The 27,380-nt window shown below is 43.8% G+C and overlaps 1 protein-coding gene and 1 long non-coding RNA gene across 2 annotated transcripts; one reads left to right on the top strand and one right to left on the bottom strand.

The window, feature by feature from the left end:
- The first annotated feature begins 1 nt into the window (after window position 1).
- LOC120410043 lies at window positions 2-8,107 on the top strand. Its single transcript, XR_005601968.1, has 3 exons — window positions 2-3,341; window positions 4,046-4,199; window positions 8,033-8,107. It is a non-coding gene; the product is annotated as an uncharacterized LOC120410043 (long non-coding RNA).
- HHIPL1 (HHIP like 1) lies at window positions 6,369-27,380 on the bottom strand. The gene is made up of 9 exons (XM_039552351.1): window positions 27,114-27,380; window positions 21,707-22,353; window positions 19,251-19,394; window positions 18,639-18,967; window positions 16,715-16,841; window positions 16,264-16,409; window positions 13,291-13,372; window positions 11,372-11,454; window positions 6,369-8,714 (listed from the first exon to the last, which is right to left on the bottom strand). Exons 1-9 carry the CDS (start codon window positions 27,378-27,380, stop codon window positions 8,191-8,193), a joined length of 2,349 nt encoding a protein of 782 aa, XP_039408285.1. The 3' UTR covers window positions 6,369-8,190.

A 27,380-nucleotide genomic window follows, 5' to 3' on the forward strand; every position in this document is an offset into this window, starting at 1 on the left:
CGGCCGGGGCGGGCCGGAGAATCCCCGGCTGCGGGCGGGGACGGCCCCGCTTAAAGAGCCCGGCGGCGGCGGCGGCCTGAGCTGAGAGCCCGGCGCCGTTCAAACACACCTCCACGGCGTGTGCCGATGAGAACGTGTATGCAAAAGGTCCAGAGGAGGACACGAAAATGCTCAGAGGGCTGGAGCACCGCTCCTGTGAAGCCAGCTGAGACAGTCGGGGCTGTTCAGCCCGGAGAATAGAGGGCTCCAGGGAGACCTTATTGGAGGGGCTGCAAGAGAGGGACTTGTTATAAGGAAGGGCATGTAGTGAGAGGACAAGGAGGAATGCCTTTGGACTTAAAGAACGTAGATTAACTTAAAAACTAGGTATTAGGAATAAATTCTTTACTGTGAGGCTAGTGAGGCACTGGAACTGGTTGCCCAGAGAAGTTGTGGATGCCCCATCCCTGGAAGTGTTCAAAACCAGGTTGAATGTGGCTTTGAGCAACCGGGTCCCTTTCAATCCAAACTATTCTATAATTCTATGATACAGGTATGTGTGTGTGTATGTATGGGTATATGCTTTCCTGGGTGGAGACGATGCTCTGCACAAGTACATGAGGAGGTCAGGAAGGATGCTGCACCTTAGTCCAGCAGTCTTTCAATCACTGCAACAACCTCCATGGCCTTCTATAAACCCTCCCCTTCTTCCTTCCTCCTCAGAGATTTGCTAGTTCCCTCTACCAATGCTGCAGCAGGTTGTGCCCACACCGTCCCTTTGAAGGTCGCCTATCTTTCATGCAGGGTGGCTGACGCTCCTCTCCACCATTCCCACAGCTCTGAGTGCAGCAGGAGAAGCAGAAGCAGGATCCCTGCAGCCCCACTATGCCCAAAGGACAGCAAGCGCTGCCAATCAGACTTTCACAGGACAACCCCATCACACGCTCCTTCTCTGCACAAGCTTTGCTCAACCATCTGGAGGTAGCATACCAAGCTACCTGGAATTTTATCATGTGTATTTTCCACTCCTGGGTCTCTACCTTGTTTGGCAGCACCATAGAAGACACTGCAGGAGTTTTCATCCCATTTCCAATGGGGTGTATTTTCCCTGCACCTCTCTCACAGCAGCTCCCATTTGGCCACGCCTCTCTGCAGAAGGAGGGAGTAGATGTAAGTCGTGGAACCCCCTGTTTTTGTCCATCTGATGGATCAATCATCTGCCAGGCACCTCCAAGAGTCAGCTTGCTACAGTTTCCAGGTGGAAACTGACTGTGCTAGAAGGCCACAATCTGCAGGTTTTCCTTGGTTTTCTTAGGTCATTTATGCTGGTGTTTGAGACTAGCAGATCAGAGAGAGCAGGGAAAGACTATCAAAGCAACCACAGCACATGCTGATGTAAGGTGAGAGATTTAATTTTTGTTTCAAAACTTAAGTAATTTTCAATGGACTGTTAGTGACAGAGGAAGAGGGGAGTCAATGGTGATGGGGAATTTAAGGAGCACTTAAATTTTATGTGTTATTTATGCTGTTTTCCTGTGTGGTTGTGTGCCCATGTATCCCTCAGAGCAACTTAGTGGCTAACATCTACTGGTCACCTTCAACTAAACCTGTCATGGAAACACAGATCACAAAATGCTGGAAAACCAGAGCAGATTAAAGGAATTGCACTGGCTGTATAGTGTGATCTAGGCTGAAGAAAGATTTGGTATCACAGACCTTAGAGGGTGACAGGAATCTTCTTTTGAAGTCCCCAGGAACCAGCACCTCTCCCGGTAGGCATGGCTGAAGCCTGCCCATGTCTGGGTCACAACAGCCCAGGAGGCCCTGGAGAGGCAGAAGGACCAGAAACTCATCAGAAAACCGTGGAAGCTCTCAAAACCCATCAGGAGTTCCTGAGCTTTTTTTTTTTGCTGGCCACCATGCTCAGCAGAGGGGAGGGAAAAACCACTTGAATTGTCCTTTGGGAACAAATACACCTGACCACTTCATCTCCAGCCTGCAGGTGGGCAGAGCTGCTGCAGAGCTCCAGGGAACATGCCTGGAGGCCAGCATTGCTCTTCTGGCTTCACATCACATAGCAGAAGGGTTTGGTAGTGACACCACACAACGACCTCAGAGAAATAGTGTCTCTTAATAACAGTTAAATGGTACAAAATACTGGAAACCAGAGTCTCCAGCTGTTACAATGGAACACAATGGAGCAAAAGCTGGTGGTATTTTTTAAAATATTATTTGCTGTTCTGTTACATTCAATGTGAATTTTCATTCAATGTTACATTGATTTTTCTCGACCTGGTAGTTCCTCCTTTGGTTTAAAATAATTGCCTAACAACCTTTAATTATTTCCGCCTCTGTTTTGAGTACATATTCTAGAAGACCATCATTATTATCTAACTATTGTTTTTGTTTATCTTAATTGAAACTACTTTTTTTTTTTTTCCCTGTTATGGCTGTGGTTTTAAAATTGCTTGTTTTCAGAAAAAAGCCACCATTCCTTCCCACTGGTCAGGCAGTACATATAATGCTACCATGGTATGAATATCCATCACTAGGAAAGATACAGCTGATAGCAAGAACAGCATCACTCAGACAAAGTTTAAAAACTAAAGCTAGCTGATGTTTAAAAACTAAGGTTGGCTGATGAAGCCACGTCTTTAAAGACATTCAATGACCTTCCTGATGAAACATTGATTTTCTGAGTTTCATCAATGTTTTTTCAGCATACTTCAAGAATAGATTGTAACTATCTGTAAGTTGTTCTTTCTTTTGGAATCAGTCTCAGAATAATTCCTGTGAAAAATTCCTGCTTGTATCTTGTTTGTGAGCAGCTCACCGGGAGGTGATATAATATTTGGTATTTTATACATTTTGATGGGAAAGACAGGCTATGTGATACAGTTCTGAACCCCGAGTAGATCAGGTAAGCTCTCAAAATTAACCTTCTCAGGCAATTATAATTATCAGCTGATAACTCCCCCAAGTATTCAGCCTGGGTACACTGCAGAAATTATCTTATTTTTCATGCTTTAAAGATGAGCTCTTATAAAAACTTTTGTTTGTGATCCAACAAACTTTAATACAGCCCTTTGTTTGTATTCTAACGTGTTTCTATACCCTTGAGTGAAGGACATGACCCCAAGGAACTCTCGTGTTTATGATCTGCCCGGCAGCTGCGCGCTGCTCTGGGAGGAAGGAGCAAGGCTGGGCTGAGCTTCCCCGTGTCCCCGTGCTGCCGGGGACCGAACTGCCACCGCGTGGACACTCTGCCAACCTGCACATTCCCGCAAATACGAGGAGCAAGAGATTTGGGAGCCGATCAGAAGAGCAGAGAACTGGGAACTGTTAACAAGTGAAGTCCCAAGGTGAATTTGAAAAGTTGGTGAGACACAGGGTTGGTCCGAAAGTCCCGCTCTCTTATGCTTGGCTTTTCGTGGCTATTTAGGTTTGAAAACATACTCTGTTTTCTCTCTGAAGGTGCAGCATTGTTTAAGCTGTAAGTGAGGACAGCAAGGAGAAGAAACAGCATAGGCAGCTCTTGTGCTGGGAAATGCCTTCAGCAGCACACGAATAGCCAGAGGGCTGGGCGTCCTGATCACCCAGAATTTACCATGGCAGATGTGCACAGGAAAACGCTCATTAAAAGTTAATAATAATAAAAGAGCTGATCTAAACCCAGTTGTTTTGCCACAGATTACACTGAATACAGGAGTCAAACTCTGCAAAACAAAATCTGTAGGGGGTTAGATGTTACTTACCCAACATTGCCAAGTACAGACCTTTGCAGTGATTTTCACCCTGAGTCAGTTGTCCCCCAGCCCGTATATACTGAGGTCCTGATCATTCTCAGTCAATAAAATTTTCCAGCGTGGAGTGGACAGGCAATTGACAAGCTGTTAATAATAACAAAAACAGTCTAAGGGTTTAGTGATTGCCAACAGCTAATGCCCCTGAGGAACAAACTACTTGGTGTAATACTTGTACAACTGACTGAACACTACAGACTTTCTTTTTTTTTCTTTTTTTCTTTCTTTTTTTTTTTTTTTTTTTTTGCTGTTGTTAAAAACAGCATCCCTATTTACCACATTATTGTACAGGAATGATTGACATTTCCATCATAGCTGCTTTTCTGACAACGTTGAAACATTGCTCGAGGCAGTTCTATAGCTACACCTGTGCCCCAGACATGAGAACCTTGGGAAAGTCGCATACGAGGCAGCAAGGTATGATCTGAACACATCAAATGGGTTCCATGTCTTGTTTGTTTACAGAGGAAAAAACTATGATTTCTTAAAGCTTAAATTTGGAATGCAGTTAGTAGTTATCAGAAGATGCTTACATCTCTTTTCATATAGAAAAATGTGTGTTTCTGTCTGAAAGTATCTAAGGGGGCCATGCTGACCTTTTAGAGACGACTATTGGCATGTTTCCGAGAGGAAGGCAGACTTGGATTTTGATATGTTGTGACTGTTTTTCTCCTCTGAGCTTCTGAATTTCTATGTTGACCACACCCAAACAGCAACAGGTTCAGCTCTCCTACAGAGGGACTGATTAGTTCTGGGGACTGTCCCCCCCACAGCCATATCAATGCTAACACATGGAAGAAGAGGCAGGCTGAGCTCGGGACATCCCTGGGAGGGTTTTGGTGGCTTTGGGCCCTGGGGCAGGGCAGGAGTACCTGAGCTGCTGTTCTCCCTTGGCCATCATAAAGTCCAACACAAAGATCTATCTGGTGAGAGGTGGGGGAGAGGCTAATAAAGGAGATAGAGGCCGGAGAAACACGATGATGGCATGTGAGGCTGGGGCCCCAGGCTCATCTTTGCTCCCAGTGCCAGTGCCCCCCACAGTGACACTGCTGAGCTTTCTGAGCTTGAGTCATGCCTTCAGTACAATTTGGTTACAGACCTCTGTGCTTATTGATGTGATACACGAACTTCATGCTGTTCATACCCTGCAGTCTGACACAGCCCAAATTGCCCTGACATGGAGGACATCCTCATGGTGTGCTCCATCCAGGGCTCAGCACCCAGGAGGGTTTTGCCAGCATTTGAGTGAGAACCCCTGATACAACACCCCACCTATTTCACTATCCCTCCACTGCTTGGGCAGCAAGCTCTAAAGATTATTCCTAGAAATGTTGGGAAGATTTATCTATTAGATTTCTTAGAAAGAGCATGGTAAGTCCAAATGAAGATAATGTCTATACCACAGACTGCAACACAGTATGGCAGTGCTCAGTCTGGCTGCTGGGCACCACAAGGACGTAAGCAAAAAATCCTGAGCTCTGGGCAGAGCTACTCTGCCTTGGAGGTAGAGAAAAAGACATGGAAAGGCTGAGTTTACACTGTTCCCTTAGAGATATGCTGGGTCCTCTATGTGATGCAGCTGTGCTAACTTAAGGAAAGATATGTAAGGAAAAATGCAGGTGCTCCAGTCTCAGTCACAGAGTTGAATCAGGAGAGAAGGCAATAAACCATACTGCTACTAGACAAAAATTTGGGACTGCCACATAATACATGCAGAAGACTGGTTGCACTGTGGGCTATTTTAAGATTTATCCTGAATTAGCATCCAGGAAGTATACTGTCATGTTCAAGTGTAGCAGCAGGGTTTATTAGTTTATCTAATGCTTGATTGGTGTCACATCCTGCTATATAAAAATGATATCAATAAGAATCCTATTAAACAACAGATGAGATAGAAGGTATTTAAATGCATGTGTACTTGTGTGCTTTAAATAGTACAGGCTCATAATTTAAATACCAGTGAACGAGACTGACAGATACACGGATTTAGAACAGACATTTTTTAAGCTTGGCAGGACCACAATGGTCAGAAATACCTTTCCAGCATCATAGCAGAGCACTGAGCTGGCAGGCACAGACAGGCACACACAGCCACTTGTGCTGAGCTGGCTCGATCCTATTTGAATGCCTTCCCCACTCAGTGTAGGCTAGGAGAAAGGATAAGAGGAAAACAACCCCTTACTTACAAGCCTTGTCTCTTCCTCTGCTGATAAATACTTCCCTGTGGAGCTGGCAGCACCCACGTACCAGCATCAGCAAACTCCTCACCAGCAAACCCGGGGGGTGCAGGGCTCTGTGCTCGCTGCCAGCACAGCCAGGCACAGCTCTCTCACCCGCAGCTGCTCCCCGGGGGCTGGTTTCCCTGTGCTCCGGCTGCCACCAGAGCCTGTGTGTCACCCTGCCTGCCAGCCAGGGATGGTGGCAATCGCCACCAGCAATATCCAAGGTGTATGTGGCCTCTGCTTGTTCTCAGGAGGTTCAAATGGGCTAAAGCAGGTAACTTATAGTTAAATTAGAAAAAGAGTACTTAATACTTAGGAAAATGATGGTGAAATTCCTATGGCAGACATCCCGGGATCACCTCAATTCCTTTAGGATAACTTTTATTGTGCAGGTCTTTTTTTCTACCCAGAAGTTTTGAAGTATAACTATGACCAAGATTACCCTTAAAATCTCCCAGACAGAGTTAGCTGAAATTTGGCTAAGGAGCCAAAAGAAGCGGAAGAGGAATTTGGAGAAAGAAAGTTCTTGTCTCCACCTTCCTTTTCCTTCCAGTCCTCTAGTCCCACCAGCTCAATAGGTTCCAACTCTTTTAACAGAAGAATTTACAAAGGACTCTCCTGTTCCCTGAACGTTTTGATGTGCCTGAAGTGAATCTCTGCACTTGAAACAAAGGAGTTTGCAATTTCACTGCAGTGGGAAAGGCCTAATAATAGTCTGGTGCCTGATGGCATTTGTAGGTTTTCAAATGAAATGAGAGTAGTACTTCTCAGAAGGCACTTTATACATCTGTTCCCCCTTTATACTTCATAAGAAGTAGGGGGAAATACTTTTTTTGGATCATCTGCTTTTGTATATTGAAGGTGTTCTTCATCATCAAAAAGAATTTAATGAGAATTTATCAGAAAGTTCAGGAAAAATATTTAAAACAAATTATTTACCCTATACATGTTTTAGGCTTAATAAGATATTGTCTACATGAAATTGGGGAATTAAAATAAATATCCACAGTAAGAGTTTTAGATACAAGGTTTTGTTTGTGAACTTTTCTGGACACACTGGTCATTTTACATTTGAGTTTTTTGGGAGTTTTTTTGTCTTTCTCATGCTCTTGTGTGAGCAGCAAGACAAAACCTATCCTGATTACACCAGGCAAAACAAATAACCAGGCAAAATGCTTTCATAAGAGAACACATGTCTCTAATCACCACTCAGGTGAAAAACACATTTCAGACAAAATAGGGTTGCTTTTGTTTGCTTTTTTTTTTTAATATCCTCTAAAAAGGGGTAAATATTACAGGATTATTGCCCCAGTGCATTACCTCTTATCTAGTCATTCACACCTGTGAAAAACTGAATGAAAAAACATGTGCCTTCATAAAGTTTGGGAAAGTGGACGCACAAAGTATGTTCAGAGTTAAACTGGATAATGATCCTGTTCACTTAAAAAGGGACAGATTTTCAATTCTTTTCATGTAAAAAGGGTCAGATTTTCTTTCCACTTAGGCTAATGTAAATTGCAGAAATACTTTCCATGCAGTACGCTGTGATTTCTTCTAAATTATCTGATTTTGCTTATCCTTGATGACCAATAGGTTTATACCAATAAAAAACATTACAGAAAAATAATTTTCTTTTAAACTGGCGGGTGGAAAGTTTAAAAAGTTCATACTTTTGTAATTTTCAAAGAAAGGCACAGATTTAGAAAGGCACATTCTTAGAAACCTCAGCTCACAGCTGCAGGTGGCAAAGCAAGGCAAACAATGCAAATGCTTCCATAAGAGGGAAACATGGTCATTTGGGATTTTTTTTTTTTTTTTTTTTTTTGGCAAAACATTGTGAAACACAGCTGAGGAATGCTGTATTTTGAAATGGGAAAGGGCAACAGGATGCATCTCTTTTCTGATCTATAAAGGCTGATGTTTGGCTGATGTTCCTACAAAAAACCACTTAGAAATGCAGTCCCTGTCCACAACATCCTCATTTCAGTGCTTCATTTTACTTTTTTTTTTTTTTTCCCTCTGAGGCAGATGCATGAGGACGACATGAAGAAAACATAAGATTACTTTAAACAGATGCAGCATCCTCAAGGCAGGACACACCCTCCTCAATACTGCAGCTGGTTTAGAGGGTTGGACAAGAAAGGGATGTACTCCGAGTCCCTCAGCTGCCTTCCCCAGCTCTTCTGTCACCAGTCTGTCACCTCCTCCCGGCTGCACTCCACACCAGCATCCTCCTCGTGCGAGCAGTTGTGCGTGCCGACATCGGCATGGGAGCACTCCAGCAGCGTCCTCTCCTGCCCGGAGCACTGCACATCATCCAGGAGAATGCGGAGCGAGGTCCCTGCCCCAAATTCTGCCTTCTTGGTGGCCCGCACCGCGTAGGGGAAGCCGAGCTGGCGGCACACCACGGCGGCGGCGGGCAAGCTCCAGCCATCGTCGCACACCGTGCCCCACTGGCCGTCGATGAAAATCTCCACCCTGCCCCGGCCGCGGCCCCGCCGGCCCTGCCGCATCAGCCGCACGGAGCCATCGACGGGCGGCTTCTTCCTCCTGCGCTGCCCCCTCTGCTCTCCGCCCTTCCCGGGCCTGGGCGTCCTGACTCGGTCCCCTGCCGGCGTGCGGGGGGTTTTGGGGTCTGGGACGCCTCCCCACGGGGCCTCGGTCGTGGTCGTCAGCCGGGGATTTGGTGTTGGTGTTTTCATAATAAACTCTGTTGGGGGAAAAGCCAGAAAACCATGAGTCTGTCACTCTCTGGGCAATGCTTGAAGACAACTGTACAAAACCAGTGCTGATTTTTGACTTATTTAACTAACTTCGTGGAATTTGCCTACTTGACCCTGTTGAGAAGCAACAACACTTAGTGACCCAGTATTTCCTCAGTGAAAAATGTGGGCTGCTGTTAGTCAGTAGAGAGGACTGCAGGGCTGAATGCCAACTCGTGAGCCTCTCCCAAAAAGGAAGCTCCGAGTGGTTCACTGGCAAACATCAGCCTGGCCCTTAAAGGGTAGGTGCTGGAGTTTCAAAGTCAGGAGAGGAACTCTTCACCAGGATATGGTGAAGAGCTGCCAGAAGCGTTTTACAGACAGGCACTATTTCTGCTCTTCTCTTCATTACTAAGAATTGGATCATTACCAGAGGAGAGCGTGGCCTCCCCACTGGGCCAGATGCTTTATTCAGAGGAGCTGAAATCAGGAACATTCAAAATCAATTCTCTCTGGCAACTGGAATGCGCAAGAGGAACGGAGTTGCCAGGACAACACATAAAACAGGATTTGAGGTTGGGTTTGTGTTCTTCCTTATGAAAAAAAAAGAAAAAAATAAAAGAGCCTTGAACTCTGAAGAGATGAAAATTCTTTGCTGTCACAGTTTCCAGGCCTTACTGGACTTGCTTATTCACATGTGCTTTATTTTTAGCCTAAGAATAAGTTTTAGTTTGCCAGAAGGAAGCAATTCAGAATTTCATGGAATAACATTCAACAGAGCTGGGACAGTGTCACAGACATTTGTAAAGACATCATGACTTTTTGAATTATATCCCAGATTTATCTACTCTCATTCATCATTTGCTTTGTAGTACAGAGAGGAGGAAAAATATCACTGTCTTATTTGTGCTTAGTATCTATTGCCCCCAAAAAGACAAACCCTTGCAGCGCTCCATGTTTTTCCAAATAACACTCTTTGAATAGGAATTGTATTCATGACATTGAAATACTTCCTCCCTTTGGAAGCTGAGGTTCTCACGGCAAGAAACAGATTTGAAGGCCTTACCTGTGCACAGCTCATTTGATGGAGCCTGATCTGGCAAAGTACTTAAAACCCCCGGAACTCATAGAATACTGTGTAGGACTGTTTGAAAGCTAATGGTCACTGGGGAGTGCTTTTCACCTCACTGGATCAAGTTGTCATTATATAATACTCTTTGTTAAATTATTTATTAAATACACTTCCAAAAAATGTACTCATAGTTAATACAAGGCACATGCCCTGGTGATTCTGCTCCATTCAGACTAAATACTAACTAAAACAATAAATATTTACAGCTACACTTCCATGTTTGTGTGCTTCTGAATCAAAATGGTCCTGTTTATTTTTCACCAAAAAGTGAATGTAGTTCTTGAGACACTTGGTAGAATCTCTCTCACCATTTCTAAGTTTTAATTTATGATGAAAACTACCCTGTAAACAGGCCCGAAAGATTTAATTATAAGTATAGATTAAAAATCTGAACTTTGGACTTGCATGGAGAATAATGCATAAGCAGAAACACAAAAATGGTTGAACATGAACCAAGTTACTAATATTTGGAAACAGCCTGTGCAGCTAGAAAAGGAGAACATCTCTGAAGATGTGCTGAGTGCTCAGGCATGTCAGCAGTCAATAATTAGCCTTTGAGTTTGTTCCACCTTAAAGACTCAATGCTGCAAGGTGCAGAGTGCCCTCATTATTCCCTGAAGCCAAGGCTGTAGGAACTGTTAGTGACTCAAATGCAGTGTAACGTGATTAATGTAATTAAAAATTAAATAAAAGTATCCTGACTTTAGGGTTCCTGCAGTACCATTAGCTTTGTGACAAAGTTCAGGGACTATGCTGAGTTGGAAGGGAATTTGTTAGAGTACTGCCCAGGTACTTACATGAGTAAATTAAATGCACCGGAGAAAAGAATGGTGAGAGTGCCCAGTCTACTTTTGAGATCCTAATATCGTGTTTAGGTTTTTGCACCTCACATAAGTAGTACTTGGCTTGCTGCAGATTCAGCTCCACCACTGACTACTCCAGCTTTAGCAGTCCAATACTTCATGCAGCATGAAGCAATCAAAAAGCCCTGGAGGGTTTGAGTAAGCCAAAAGTTCACCTCAGTGCGTGATCACTGATTCTTTTGGGAACATTTTCTCTTCCCATATTTTCTTACTTTCAACTCACAATGACTCAGCCCTCATCTTGCTCAATGAGCTACCTCCCAACCCTTTACCCATGATATCCTCCCCACTACCTGAAGCTACTGCAAAAAATCACTTGTCACTGAAAAGCACCATTGAGCACAAGGTCTCTGGACAGGAACAGTTACAGGGAAGCCAAGTTGGTGGTAATGAAATGTGTACAAATGTAGCATGAAAAAGGGAAAATGAACAGGGTCAGAAACTACAAAGCAAATTTCACATGGCCAGGAAAGGGGAAATTCTTTATGACTTATTTGAACTTATTTGGATCTTCAGATCCGAAACAGCTGGTAAGATTTAATTTTGAAGATACCCTGAAGAGTGAAGTTGTGGGTGGTCTCCACACATGTGGACACATAGTGCAAGTCTGGAGTTTGTATCTACTGCCAGCTAACATGAACCAATAATCAACAGCAAGAGTTACACTCACTCTCCTTTGGCACAAATGGGATGCGCTTGCTTTTGACTTTCACTGGCGATGGCTCAACTCGGCATTTTCCTGGTGGTGCTCTCCTTGAAAAAAAAGGGACACATATGCTGCACAATTAATTCCTTTCCTCTGGCATTGCAACACTTTGCTTCCCATTGCTTTTCTAAGAACATAATGCTTATTGGGGAAAAAAAAAAAAAGTCTGTTTAAACGATGCAACTAATCTCTTACAGTAGAAAACATAACTAAACAATCACAGATCGCCATTGATGAAAGTCCAAAAATTTGCAAGGCAGTGGAGTACTCTGGCTGTGTTTTCAGTTGCCACTATTGAAGCCATTAAGGAAATAAAAACTGGCAGGTTCAAGCACTACAGAAAGAGATTAATCAAACTGAAAATAAAAATTACAAAACTAGACAGTATACGTTGAACATCTGACACAAAGGTCATGTGTATGCAAGATTTCAGACTGTTTTCACGGAAGCAAAATAACACACTATTATTCATACAGAAAGCCCAAACAAATGTCATGCCAAAAAAGCATTAGTTTCAGAAAAGAACTCCAAGTGTCTCCTCCAGAGGCTCTCTCCTGGTATGGAGCATTATTTTGACACGCATTTGTTTGCCATGGAGGTGTATCTCACTTCTGGCAAGCCACATCTGGTTCATCACCACTTTTTCCTATGATGGCTGTCCTGTTAATACTCAGACTTCTTCAGAGGTTTTCAAATTGGTTCAAAATGCATGATGTTTGCATTTGGAGGGTATAACTCCTGTGTAATGGGATTGTTTTCATTTCTGTGGAAGGCAGACAGCTTCTCTGTCAACTATCTACAAAAATTATGTTCCCTACTTTTATGAATTTTCCAATGAATTTTTTGTACTCTGAACATGAACAAAACTTCTTTTTAAACTTAAACTTAAGACTTGTGTTTGACTTCTGCTTTCTTTATTTTTGAAAACGTTATGTAATACCAGCTTCTTAATACATAGTTTACAGGAACTCTTCCATTGCATTAGATAATGGAAAATGCTCCTGACAGAGGAGAGTTGGAGGAAACACATGATAGATCCGGGGGCTCTTTAACTTTGGGGGCTGGTTTCAACATAAAACTAGACAAGTGGTTTGGTTCAAAATGCCCAGATAGATAAAGCTGTAAATTTAATCCATTAAAAAAAAAAAAAAAAAGCTACAAAAATCTCACTCTCAATTTCTGGCTGAAAGTAGCTTGGTGTTTAGCCAATAATAGTAACACTTAAAAAACACGAAGATGGAAAAAACAGCTGTAAGTCTTCCCATAAAACTCAGCTATTCCCTGCCTTGCCTAGTCTCAGATACAGGCACATGGAATCCAGGAGGTGTAACGATGGTCCAATTTTCTTGTCCAATCCATATGCCTCTTTGAAGCACTAAAAAGCATGTACTTTTTGATATTCATGTCTGGTTTGCCCTAGAAAGCATTGCAGGTCACACTGGTCCAGCTTTGGCAGCAGTGGGCTGGGTACAGGGCTCTTCTGGGAGATTAAAAAAGGGGTGGAGAGGAATTGAGAATAAACAGCTTGAGAAAAACTGCCTCCTTTTGGACAGGAATCTAGAGAAACTTTGCCCAAGAAAGACATTCCACCCATAAAATACACCTTTAGCAATCAGGAAATCTCCCAACCCACATAACACCAACAGGCCCCATAAAAATTTGGCACCAGGCAGTGTAGGTCCCCATGACTGCAAGAGCAAAGCAGACCTACAATTAGTTGCTCCAGATGTTCCTCAATCAACCTCCCCGGAAGGGCCCAGCATGGGAGAAGAGTTAATTAGTCAGCCAAGATCACTCATCACATCCACACCATCACATCCACACCATCCATGCCAGGACTCACTGCACCATCACCAGGTATTTGCAGCAAGGACATCTCATACCTGGACGTGTCCACCACTTTGTACACCACTCCATGGGAAGCTGTGGCACTTGGTACACCAGTAGACAGGAAGTACAATTCCCCTGGGAAAAAAACCAGGCACAGCCATGAAAACTGTCCATGGAGCTCCTGTCCTGTGCAGCACAAAGGTGCTAACTCTGCATCACAGGTCTGAGAGCTCATCGGCAGTCCATTGGCATATAATACTCTTAGTGAGTGGGAGCTTTTACAAATCATCATGAAGTACTATTTGGACAAACTTCCACTGCAGGTTCACCTGCCCAGACTTTACTTGTCATCTCATTCTAATCTGTGCTCTTTGACTTCTCTAATGTAAGACAGTCAAACCCTGAATTACTGAAATGAAATGAAATGAAAGGAAATTAAGAAAGTTCACTGTCTTCTGCTCATTTGGATGAAGCACTCCTTTGGGGTGAATTACAGGAGAACAAGATTTTGCTTTTGCTTTCTCTAGCACACCTACAAAATGAGACATATCTCACACAAAAGGCATTGATTTGTCACAGTTCTATGAGGTCACAAGTACAGGGCTTGACCTTCAGACACACAATGTCCAGCACCATTTATTTGACTTCTTTTCTTTTAACTGAATTTCTATCCTTCTCCTGTTGTGCAGGGGAGACTGGGATAAATAGTCCTGGCACTCTTCTCTTTTGACAGCTCAAGTGCTTGTGTGGTGCAACAAAAAGGATCAGAGAGAAAAAAAAGTTTGCAATATTAAAAAAAAAAGAAAATAGAAAAAAAGGCAACATGGACTTGCTTAGTAAGGCAGATATTTTTGGGTGGCCTATGGGTAATCCAAGGGGAAGAGGGGAAGGAATGGAGAGGTTAAAGTGAGCAAAGGAATGGGCAGCTCATGGCAGTTGGGGCTGACCTTCTCTCCTCCTACTTGCTCTCCTGTGCTGCCCTGGGCTGAGCTCCTCCGGATAATCTCAGGGCAGAAACCTTTGGCTACCCCTGGTTGGTTTCTTCCTTCTTCTGGTGAGCTTCATTAACAACAGGCCAGAGACAGCCTTGGTCCAAATGGGAATGGGAAACACCTGGCACTGCGTTTTGTGGTGATGTGTGCTTTACACCCTGCCCCTCTCTCCTGGAAGTTATCAGGCAGGAGTGTGGGTGCTCAGGCCATGAAGCACACAGGCTACACACATATGACGCACAGATACAGTGCCTGGGGTGTCTCTGACATGTTCTGCTGGCCAGGGATGGGGCTGATGGCTTTATAATGGCTGTGCAATGAACCAGAAATAGAGCTCTCCCCACCACATACACACATCCACTGCACCAGGTAGATTAACATTCATGAGAGAAACAATGCCAAAACTTAAATTCTTCTGTGAACAAAACCTTGTTAAAATAAACTGCATGGCAAACTTGTAAAAAATGAGATTCCCAGCACAGAAAAAGGTGCAAGAGAAGACTGTTCACTGCAGATAAAGCAACCTCACTACAATGTTATCAAAAGATTTCTTTCCATTACTAAAAAGCAAACACAAGGCAATTAACTACCTCTGGAAAGAAAATCCAGCCCAAATCTCCACTCAGCTCTCATACTCATGCAAAGCACAGTGCAGGGAAAAAAAGTGGCAGTGTTTCACCCCTGCTTTCACCACCGCCAGACTGTTGACAAGCACAGGATGAGGGAGATCATCCTCATGAGCATGAGCAAGGGTTGCAATCAACAGCTTGATATTGCACTTAGTATAAAGCTGATTTGAACTAAGTTATTTGATTTTAGGGTAAGATATCCTTCTCACTACAGCACTGTGAAATAGCTCTAAATTCCATGAATATTAGCCATTAAAGAAAATGGAATTTAACTCCAAAAAAAAAGTCAACCTTTCAAGCTAATACTTAACTTGGAGGATTTGCATTTATGTGATAAAATTTGCATTTATATGATTTGCGCAACATCCAAACTTGACATAATCTGCAGGAAAAAACAGATGTTTAAAAGCTGGGGCATTCTGGAAGCAGGTGCTTGTGACCACAGGCCAGGAAGTCCCTGGAACAGGACAGAGCACAACTCCTGCATTGCTGGGTTGCACATGAAGCTCCTTAGTGATGGTGCTGAACATTGTGGGGCTCATCCTCTCCCCGCCCCCAGCCAGGGGCTGCACGGGCTGCACGTTCTGCAACACCCATGTACAAATAACAGGAAATACCACCAGCTTTCACCCCAGAACTCTTGATTTCCTCCTCTTCAGATCACAGCAGCTACCTTCTAGAAAGCAAAATGTCTCCAGTCATGAAAACACAGCAAAGCCCCACTGAGACTGTATCCTTCAGTCCTCTACAAGGCAAAATCCCAGCCGGCACTAATAAAGTATGGACTTAAGCAGCCTTTTGCTGACGCCTCACTCAAGACATGACATAGGCTTTCGTTCTGCTTCACCTTGACAGGTACAAATATCGCAGCCCAGGGTGAGCAGATACATAATTGCTGTTCATGACATCTGCTTCCCTGTACCCATTAATAATGCCCGCGGCCTTCTTGACTAGACAAGAATATAGACTTGCTCTCCCTTGGGCATCAGCTTCTCAGGCTCTCAGGGCCTGCATTCTCCATGGCACAGCACTGTGAAGAATTGAGGTTTCTTTTCTAAGCTTTGTTTTGTTCTACTTGGCCCCCTCTTCTCCCTGTTCTCCAGAGAGGTGTGAGGGCAGCAGCACGTCCAGCACACCAGACTCAGTCCCAAGAGAACTGACTCCAATTCCCACTGCAGGCACTGCATGGCACACAGACCTCAAAATTAGCATTGTAACTTTGGGTTGATATTTGGGAGATGCTGGGAATCTCACTCACTGGCATTTTAAAGACTGACAGACTCATGCTCTGCCTCCCCACTACCCGCTGCCTCCCAGGAGACCTCTCTGATCTCTTCTCTGGTGTTTTCATCTGAAGAGATACCACAAACATGTCATTCAGTGTGACATAAAGTTAGAAGATTACCTGCTTCATCCTCAGCGAAGGAGATGATGTATTGGTAATAGTTATTGATAAGCCCAGGGAACATGCACGTTTGTCCTGTTCCCATGCAGATTTCACTGTACTGCCACTCTCCAGTAGCATGATCCTCCTTCAAAGACATCAGCCGTCTGCAAGGCAAAAGAGCACTTCCACAACCCCACCAAGAAGATTTATGAATATTAGCACGGACATCTGAAAGGACAGTTAATGCTTCCTACCCATCCTAGCTGCAATAGGAACTGCAGCTTCTCTGAAAAGTGAAGGATTGTTAATATTAACCCAAATGTACTATATACCCTGCAACCCCTTGTCTTTCAAGGGCAACACAAGCACATGAAAAAGCTAGAGGGGAGGGCTGAAGGGCTATCAGGCTATTTTTGGGGGGATTTTGGCTGGGGGTACAACTTAGTGAGTGTCCTAAGTGTTTACTTACCCACTCATAAAATCACCAAATATGTACAGGCCATTCAGGTTTGGAGACTCACAACCTCGATAGACATAGCCTCCTGTAACAGATTTCCCCATTTTGTGTGGATATGCATAAATTGGAAGCACATCATCTGTAGGGCAGAAAAGATCTGTGACTTGTTTTGCACATGCTGCAGAGTAGCTCTTTATCTAGATTGTTCTGAGACTGGCAGAGTACAACCAGGTTCACTGGAGCATCTTCTATTTAAATGAAGTGCAGATGGAGTTGTATTTATTTTGATTTTCACCTTTTCAGAACCACATTTGATCGCCCTGCCCCCCACCAAGACACCTCAGCACTCTCCTGAGCCCTTCTCCTCCCACTACAGTCCATCTCTGTTAGTGCCACTTCTGGCACATTTCTACAGAGCTTATCTGGTTTAGCTATGAATTCACAGTTACCCCCAGAGCCACTGCACCCATGCAGGAAATGCAGCTTTGTTTAGGTAGTAAAAGGAAAAAAGAGATGGGTAACTCCAGACTACAGGCACTGATGAAAAGATATGTCAGATGTCAGCACAAATAGCTTCTGTTCCTCTGAGATGGAGAAGCAACTTGAAAGGGCCATCAAATATTTATGGGATGGCACAGGCATGAATGATGTAGTACTGGCATATTCATTATGAAATATAAGTTAAAACGTAAGACAGATGTAAATCAGAAAGAGCTGTCCTGATTTTGAGGGCCTCCATTAGGTGCTTCCTCCCCTTTCTTTTGAAACTCCTGGCTTACAGGTACCTCGTGGTACCCTCTCCTCCTCATCTTCGCAGCCTTTCTCCCTGCCCATGTAGCAGATGCTGCAAGTAGCAAACCCAGCAGCTCTGCCAGTGAGGAATTTGCACCAGGGGAATTTCATCTAAAGCAGGTGTTTTCTACACTTCAGCTGTGCTTATCATTATAAAGGGGCTGTGACATTTCACTGTTCTAACAAAAGGGTCTCTAAAGTCATCAAAAATTGCTCTGAATCCCTGGAGACCTCAGTAAAGTGTCTGCCATGAATGTTCATGCGGGTACTGTCACACAGGAGAGCACTAAATGAGCTCTCTGAACAACTGCTTCAGCAAAGGGAGTGCAAAAAATCTGTTCCCTGCTCTTGACATTTTTATAAAAAAATACTTAATCACTCTCATTGTACTTATAGCTAAGTTAATAAAAGGAAGGAATTTAAACTGAGTTAATAATAGGAAGAAAATTAAACAACAACACACAGCACAGCGAAAAGAATCAGAATCTCAGCTAATGAAAATCAGTGCCAGCCCGCTCCACTGCCCCCCTTGATCTCTGGAAAGAGGTTCCAGCACAAGACATGGTCCACATCAGCCCTTGCAATTCAATATGTTCTGACTTCACCTGTGCACTGGAATTTAGCCAGCCAGCAAATATTCTCAATCCCATTTTGAACAGTTCAAAGACATGAAAATAAAATGAGGTTTTCCTTTTTGGCATAGTTAAAAGAAACAAAAATACACTGGACATTCAGTTGCCTCAAAGCAGGCAGCGTGCAGAAGGGTTGATCAGTTGATGTTTTTCTCTCTTTTTTTAAAATAAGGACAAAACTTGTGAGTTACAGAGAAAACTACAATTCCTCCAAATTTTTCTTGCTCCTGCACGAAAGCTTATTTTATGTGGCAGAGATTAAATTGTCCCTCTAAACCCCAGAATCACCAAATAATTTCACTAACAACACCGATCACCTAGAAAAACAACAGCTAGCATGTTTCACTTTCCTCCTAACTCAGAAACGGTAACATTTGTACTTTCAGTACTTATGCCAAGCCAGTTCCCTTCTAAACCGAGACAGTAGAGGTTTACATCCCAAAAAGGTGTGTTTCCCACCAAGCAGCTAGGCTTTGAAGGCAGGAATTAAAAATGAGAGCCCATCTCTTTACCCAATGAAGAATTGGTGCAAAGTTTTTTATCGTAACAGCTGAACCCTTCCCTCGCCCTCCAGCCGTAATTTTTCCCTTTCTCGACGATGTCGACTTCTTCGTATTTATTCTGCCCCACATCTCCACAGAAGAGCCGCCCTTTCCCTTCCTTGGTTTGAGGGTCCCCCCTATCAAAAGAGCAGCGCCACATGTTCCTCACTCCGTAGGCGTAGACTTCGGGGCGAGCCGTAGGGTCGCTGATGAAAGGGTTGTCAGGAGGGATGCGGTACAGGGGCCCGCGGTCGTTGTTGTTCACATCGATCCGCAGCACTTTGCCCAGCAGGGCTGATCTGTATTGGGAGAAGAAATGAAAGAGAAAAAGAGAATGAAATAAGACTAGACCTTGGTAAAAAATCAGAGATGGGGGGTTTGGAAAGTCTAGGGTTTCATTCTTTATGTTTCAGAAAAGAGAAGTCTTTGAATACCTCTGAAAAAACAATCATTTCAAGATAATTTCATTTGCCCCCGAACAATGCCAGCCTTCATGTGGCTGGCATTGATTTCCCACACCCTGCTGCCCTGCAGACACATGCTGGGAGCCTGGAGCTGCCATAGGGATGGATCCACTCTTACTTGTTCTGAGCATTTCCAAAGGTGCCAAAAGGATCCCCAGCCATGCCTCCATCTCCAGTAAAGATATAGAGATACTCATCCTCTCCAAAGAGCAGCTCCCCTCCATTATGGTTGGAAGCAGGTTCTTCTATTTCAAGGATTATCCTATGAGAAAACAGGGAGGAAAGCAATTACCTACTGCACAAGCACTAAGCAAAGGGCAGAGCAATGTCATGCCAATGCTGTTCTTGACAGATGGAAGCAGCTACAGATTGGTTTTGACACAAATTCCTCCATATCCATGTTACTGAATTTTTCTTGGGCTTTGCTGATTTTCTAACCTTAAATAGTTTCAACATATTTTCCAGATTACAGAAACACCAAATTGTGTAATATGGAAAGTCTGGGAAATTACATGACAAAATATACTTTTAATTACCTCAACTTTTCCTCTGATTCTTTCTTCCTCCTTGTTAAACTCCTTTTTTATTTTTCTTTATATTTTATTAAAGAAATGGTATCTGAGCTTATAACCAATTGGAAACCGTAAGAGAAAAGACTCCAGTCCATCTGTGCATCTGTACAGCTTTTGGCACAATCCTGACAGGAGCTTTCAAGGAGAACATAAAACTTTTCAAACATTAAGGAATAGTTAAATTCTTAAAGAGAGAAGAATCCTTAAAATATAATTACACACCCAGGACCTTATGAGTTTAAAGAGCAGTTAAAAGCAGCCCCACCAACAAACTGACATTTTGACAAAGGTTATTCAAAGCAGTACCAACAAAATTTACCTTAATTTAAACCCCAAGATCTCTATTTTAGTTTTTTACTTTATGCATCTGGAATCCCTTTCATAGCAAGAAAGTGTGAAATATATAAAGTATAATTTTATAGAATGGTAAAGCCATAAATACATGCAGGGGAGGTTCCCAGGTATAACAACTGAAGATTGTTCATTTTACTCCAGCTTCTAAAAAAGTCTGAATTTCATGCTGGCAGTGCATCTTAATAGCTATGAAAGCAAATTATAATATTTACTTACATCACCTCATTTTTAGACAGTTTTTTTTCCCTTCTGAAATGTTGATAGCTATTGTGAGTTGTGGGAGGGAACCTGACTACGGAGTGATTGTCACCGCCTGTTAAATGTCAGTGCCTCTGTGATAAGGTAACTGTGCAAGAGTGCACAGGCTCCATCTGGCAGAAGGAGTGAGAGACGATTCTGTGTGGACATAAAGGTGAATCTTCCTCAGCCTCCCAATGAAGATGGAAAAAACCAAAATGCACTGAGCAAACATCTGAGGATAAACAGACACACGCCTTTGTGCCGAGACAGTGCACACCACATGTCAGCCTGAGCTCCCTCTTGGGCAGCAGCTCAGGATGAAGTCAGTGGGACCTGTGCCTACACAAGCACAACAGGACCACAATTTTGTTTTCTTAAGCTTTTGCCGTACTAACCATAAGCTAAATAAGCAAAGAAATTGTTACAAACATAGAGCCTGAGGATTCTTAAACAAGACAACTCATGGGCTGTCGATATCTGCAGGTTTCTGATTCACTTTCCTGAGTGCCAGGTTGTAACTCCCCTTACCTGTCATCTACAGTGCTGCTTACACTGGATTGCTGTAATTGCTTTACAAACCAGTATCCCCTATCTATCATTAGGCTACATACATTTTTGAGCTAGAATCATCCACAGCTGGGTATTTGGAAAGCCCCTAATAAAATCCAAATAAGGAAGCAAAAATCTTAGCATTAGTAATATTCAAGGGTCTCTCAAAACGATGGTTCTATAACATAGTTCTGCAACAGGTTGTAAATCTATAAACTGACCCCACAAACAAGTCCCTCATTATCTGTGCATTAGTGTGGAACAACTGCAAGGCCAGACTCAAACAAGTGACACTTCCAATTAAAATGCACTCAGTAATAACACAGTGACTTGCTTTTTATTTAATTTGATATTAAATTTGTAATATCACAGGGCTGAGTTGTTGTTCAGATGAGAAAATATGGGACCAAATCCATCTTTGGTCTGGTATCACTTAGTTTGTTTATACTAATTTTGGAAACCTTTGGCTTTGAAATGATTTTCACTCATGCTTTGCAGAAGTCCATTTTAAAGGGTAATTGTAAAAGTACAAAGCAAACAAACAAACCTTCAAGCCCCACCCAAAACCCCCCCCAAAATACTAAGTATAAATAATGTTTAATCCATGTTTAGTTAAATCCTCTGACATGCCAGAACTGAGAGCTATAGGTGTTTTATCCCTGAACACTTGTACTCCATCCATGGAGGACACACACATTCTGTACCTCAACGCCCTAGACGTGGACTTGGACTAACATGCTACCAATCCGGCATGCAAAAACATTAAGCTAAATAAGTCTCATTCATTAATAGTCCTTAAAAATGCACAAGTTGCCCTCTAAGATCTTAAATTTGTTTGTCAGAGAAACGTGTACAATACCTTTCAGAACTATGGTCCAAGGCATTCATGTCACTAGGAGAAATTCTGAACTCACTGATTCGGATTCTCTCTTCATAACGAACTTCAACTGAATAGTAGACGTACACTTTACCATTAAATTTGAATTTAGGATGGAAGACAATACACAGAAACCCTCTCTCATCTCCTTCCCAGGGTGAGGTAAGCACGGCCTCGCTGATGTTCAGAAAAGGCTTTTCGAGCCTGGATCCATCGGGGAGGTAGGTCCACACCAGGCCAACCTGCTCTGCGATGAAGAACCTGTGGGTGCCATCGTTGGCGTGCACCATCGCAACGGGATTGCGCAGCCCGTTGGCGACCTCCATGAGGCAGAGCTGGAGACAGCCCTCGGCGTCAGCGGTGACCAGCCCCAGGTTCTGGTTCAGGTTCTGGTTGGCCAGCAGGTGTGGGAAGCAGTAGTCGGTGTCCTCCAGGGACAGGTAGCGGCAGAACTTTGCCATGTTGTTTTCCAGTGCAATTAACTCCGGGTCTGCAGAGAGAGAGCGAAAAATGGAGCGGCAGTTTTGCCACACTTGCATGCAATAGTCTTGGCATAGTCCTGGTATCGTCCGCACGGGGGTGGAGGGATCTTCAGCATCATACAAGTGAGCTGCATATGGAGAGCATTCCTAGAGGGAGGGAGAAAAAGCTTCAAGTCATTTCTTGGACCAGATTTGAAACAGCTGAGCAGTGATACTAATTGGAGATACTCCATCTTAATTAAAAGATATGTTGTGGTTTATTCTGAAGTTATATTAACAGAGGGAAAGATCTGAGAAAGGGGGTTTGTCTCAGCACTCATGGAAATTATCTTCAATATTCCTGGTGAAAGCTGACTTCCTCAAGCTGTTACTCATTTATTCTAACAACAGAACTTTTCAAAAAAACCTGCAATGATGCCTATGTTGCTACATCACCCTAGTAGACTGTACTGAGAAAAAAGAGACTTTTCTTCCTTGGATGCTCTGACTTTATCTATGAAATAGTAAGATCCATCACAGAACAGAAGTGAAATCAAAGAGTTAGCTGAGAAGATTCAGGCCCTGCATCTCCACACTGACAAGAGAATGGGGAAGGCCATCAGGGCCAAAGCCTGGGGCATTCATACCTCATCATTTGATAATCCAAACATGCACCTCAAACATGGGTGTGATTTACAGCTTGGAAGGAGTGGGATGAGAAAATGGAGGAGGAGGGGAGGACACCATCCTTGCTTGTGTCCAGTTGCCTTTGCTGGTGGACCTTTGCCTACAGACATTTATATCCCCAGCCAGGAGTGGGGAAAGACATCTCATAATCCTGACAGGAGTCACCAAGTTCTGCAAGGGATGCTGAGGGATGCTGAGGTTGCAGGATTTCAGACAGTGAGCACAAAATGGCCATAATCCAGGCAAGGCCCACTGGCAGCAGCTGCAGCTCAACCCTTGTTTATGGAAAGTGCAGCCTTGAAATCTGCCTAAGGACTGGATCAAGTTCACACATCTCATTGAATTCTTCACTATGAGAACGCCTACAGACACATTTTCCTTATGAAAAAGCTGAAATCCAGTAAAACTCTAAGTTACAAACTGACCACAGTGACTCAGTTCTGCTTTGCAAGGGTTTTTCCTTGTAACAAACACAATATTTTCCAGTTATAATGCATCTTCTCAATGAGCACCTCAAAGGTGCTCCTCAAATAACACAACATGTCTCTGTGGAGGCTCAGTTATTTTCAAAGTTGTATTTTGATAAATAACTAATGCAAGAAAGGTCAGAAGAGAAACCACTACTTAAATAAATTCTGTATTTTTAAATTCCTAGCTGGCATTTCTTCATTTTTTTACTAAGCAAAACCAGCTTAATTAAAAAAAAAAAAAAAATAGGGAGCTGTTTCTAGATCTATAGGGAGCTATTTCTTAATGCAGATTACAACACTAGTCAATAGCTGAAAAGATATAACATCTGAGATTCCGAACTGTTTAAATTGGCTGATAAGCACACACAATATTTAATTTTTATTTTATTTTCTATTACGTACCATAATGAACTGAGAGGCCATATAACAGATCATTAGTGCACAATAAGCCTTCCTCCTGGAATGTCAAGCCATTCATTGCAAAATGAAGGTTATTATGCCTTCAAATGAGCAGCAATTAATGTGGTAAAAAGAAGACTGCTTGTGACACAAAACACTGAAATTACACAGGCAGATTGGGTAACACACTCGCTTGCTTACATGAGGTGTGCCAGGGACAGAAAGAGACAGAGCATTTGTCAATTCACTTGTAATGATTGAAAAATTTGCCTTAGAAAACAAACTGAAATGAGACAGAACGGGAATTTGATGGGAAGGCTGAGTGGGAGCTGAATCTGTTGTTGCCTATGGAGGTTTCCCATTCAGAGAGAGGAGGCCCCTCACTTGAGTACTCAGGTGTATCTCATTCTCTGAAAGCCTCTTTCAAAGCAAGCAGTGATCTTATGCAGTATAAAGCAATGCCCTGGCTTCAGCATCAGAATTAAAAACAGCCCGGAGATATGGTTTCCCTGTCTCTTTGTCTTTGCAGGCTGTTCACCACAGCCTCGGGTGTGTCTGAATAGAAGCTGTGGGCAACTTCCTCCCTCCCTGCCACATTCCTGGTGGCCTACTGCTAATTACAGCAGCATTACACTGGCAGTGATATTCAGAGATCTGTCACTAGCCTGAAAGTACCCAAGCGTGTCCTAGGGTATTTTCAAGACACATGTGAAATATTTTCCAAATTTTATTCCATAAGAGATGGAGCCTCATGCCTTATGCTGAATTTCTCTGCTTTTGAAGCAAATGTTGTGGTCCTTTAGCCTTCACATCTTCCTGTCCTGTTCACGTAACTCAAAATACCAAGAAGCTCTACCCTTAGTCAGAGCCCAGGATCAATATTAGATCTAAATTCTCATTTCCAAATGATGCTGTCTGTTCATTAATTTTAAACTATGTTGTGATCCGAAGACCGAGGAAACTAATGGGCAGATGATCAGTTACTTCAGAAGGGCTGGAACTAGTTTGTACTACGAAAATAACTCATCAGAAAACAAAACAAGTTACATTAAGACAGGCTAGCCAAATGCATCCTATTTGTTCCAGGAATTCAGTGGCAGCTCCTTATCTGAGGAATTACAACAGTCTGAATCTGATGGAACACCCATATCAAACAATGTCTTATTTACTGCTGCTATCAGCCTGGAGGAAGCAACAGGACTCCTCCAAAAAGTGTTTAACTTCCATATTATCCCTAATGTTCCATGTCCACCTCCATCTGGAAACTCAAGCCTTTAAGCAAGCTGTTTCCCAAGAAGCAGAGTGAGGCATCTGTTCACTTGCAGTTTGGTGGAGAAGAGAAGGCTCCAAGGTAACCTTGTGGCACCTTCCAGTATCTAAAGGAGCTACAAGAGAACTGGAGAAGGACTTTTTACAAGGCAGTGTAGCAATAGAACAAGAGGTAATGGCTTTAATCTGAAGGAGGGTCAATATAGATTAGGTATAATTACAATGAGGGTGGTGAAATACAGTAACAGGTTGCCAAGAGAGGTGATAGATGCCCCATCCCTGGAAACATTCAAGGACAGGTTGGACAGGGTTCTGAGCAACCTGATCTGGTTGAAGCTGTCCCTGCTCATTGCAGGGGAGGTTTGACTAGGTCCTTTCCAAATCAAACTATTCTACTATTCTAAGAACTCAAGAAAATGCAGGAATCCACAAGTACAAGCTGAGACACTTGTCAAAATAATTTGATCACATTTGAGAGAAACCATGAATTGTGAGCAGAAAGAGACAGAAGCACGCTGAATAAGTCACAGAAACACACTTATTAATTCAGGTCTAGGATATAAATTGTATATACAATGAATGAATAGAAGCAGAATGTTCTAGAGTGTTTGCAATGACTGAACATCCCTTACATGCTTGTGCAGCCAGAGGTGGTGGTTTGTAGCCACATCTGGGCTGATGATGCACTGAGCTCATCAGAACATTTCAGTGAATCATTGACTCCCACATTGAAATATTTCTCTGTTTCTGAAGACATTTTCAATGGTTGGCTTTCTGACAAACACAGGAGACTTATTTATCTCTTCCAGAAGCAGGAGTGCTTAGCACACACTGCTAACTGGTTTCCTATCAGCAAATGGACTCTTAGACACTGCTTGTTTCAGAAATATATTCAAATGGTTTTTGCTTCCAGTGCAACGTGAGATGAAATAGAAGTCAATTCTCTAGAACCTGGTGTGGTAAAGTGTTTTCTTTCTCTTCACACTTTAGGGAACCCAAGAGGTACCGGCAAAATGTTAGGAGTAGCATTTCTGAAAAGCCATCTGAGCACAGCAGACAAGACTCCATTGTCTGAATTAATTTAAGGTTTACACTTGCACAGTGCTGAGCTGCCACTGCTGTGTCTCAGGGGCATTCTCAGACATGCGAGGCCTCCACTGATAATAGGGTCAGACACTTTGTTCTGTGCAGACTGTGATCATCCTGTTATCATATCTGGCCACAGAATATCAACCCTGAGTAGAAATTCCCCCCTGTGCAGGATGGCCACCACAGAGGTTCCTATGCCACATCCACAGGCATTACTCTGCATCCATCACCAGGACTGTTAGCACCTGGTACATGCTAAAAGTATCTCAAAGTGCTGTAATCCAATACAAAAAAACCCCACCTGACTCCATCATTTGTCATAACAAGCAGCATGAGTTGTGCAGACAGGTCCCCTGTGGATGTCTTCACCAGGTCTGGTGTCCTAACCCCAGGAGGGTGAGGAAAGTCTGCAAGCTGTAACTGTCCACATACCTATCTCAGAGACTGCTGCTCCTAAACTAATGAAGAGCAACATCCTTGTTCCTCTTTTAGACAACTGCAAATGGACAAAAGTCCACTGGGATACTTGATGATGGACAGTCACTCCTTCCAGTGCCTGGGAACACATGCCTAGGCTGCTGCGCTATTCCTGATGCACCCATGTGTGGGCTGATGTGCCCAGGCACTAATGCCATGGCTGATGCCACCTGATGTGGGTGGGTACTCCAGTCTGGGCTTGGGAATTAACGTCATGGCTTACACTCCCCTGGAGTGTCCAAAGTCCCTGTGCCTGGACAAGTGCACAGGATCAATGCACCCATGGGATCAGTGCACCCATGTCTGGGCCGAGCCATCCATACCTGGGCTTGATGTAGCCCCGCATGAGTAGACGCACACACACGTGGGCCAAAGCACCTCGATGGGGCAGAAGCATCCATGCCTACACCAGAGCTCCGTGCAGGGGCTGAATACCCCTGATGCCCCCTGCGCATTGGCAGGCCCCCACGTGGCTGAACCCCGCGCGGCGGGATGCCCCCTGTGCAGTAGGAGCTCCGGGAGTCCCGAGGGTCTCACCTGGCAGAGCAGGTCCTGCAGGTGCCCGGCGCAGGCGGCGTAGGTGCGCTCGTCGAGGCCGGCGCTGAGGCGGTAGAAGCGCTGGAGCAGGGCGCGGTCGCGGCGCGGGTCGCAGCAGCCGAACTCGGCGTAGCGGCGGCAGAAGGCGAGGCCCCGCGGCGGCCGGAACGGCGGCTTGAAGTCCAGGCACTGCGGGTGCGGCCGCGCCGAGCGCGGGGCCAACGCCGCCGCCAGCAGCAGCGCCAGGGCCGCCCGCGGGCCCCGCAT

Source organism: Corvus cornix, chromosome 5 (genome assembly GCF_000738735.6).
Source record: "Corvus cornix cornix isolate S_Up_H32 chromosome 5, ASM73873v5, whole genome shotgun sequence".
NCBI classification, from domain to species: Eukaryota; Metazoa; Chordata; class Aves; order Passeriformes; family Corvidae; genus Corvus; species Corvus cornix.

Bases quoted from the DNA above. Each gene is read 5' to 3' on its own strand.
- HHIPL1 (XM_039552351.1), bottom strand. From the start codon at position 27,380: ATGCGGGGCCCGCGGGCGGCCCTGGCGCTGCTGCTGGCGGCGGCGTTG. The intron at 18,968-19,250 runs GTAAGAGTGGAT...CTCCCAATACAG, and splicing joins TTTGGAAATGCTCAGAACAA to ATCAGCCCTGCTGGGCAAAG. The intron at 11,455-13,290 runs GTATGAGATGTC...TTTTTTTTCAAG, and splicing joins AAAGTGGTGGACACGTCCAG to GAGAGCACCACCAGGAAAAT.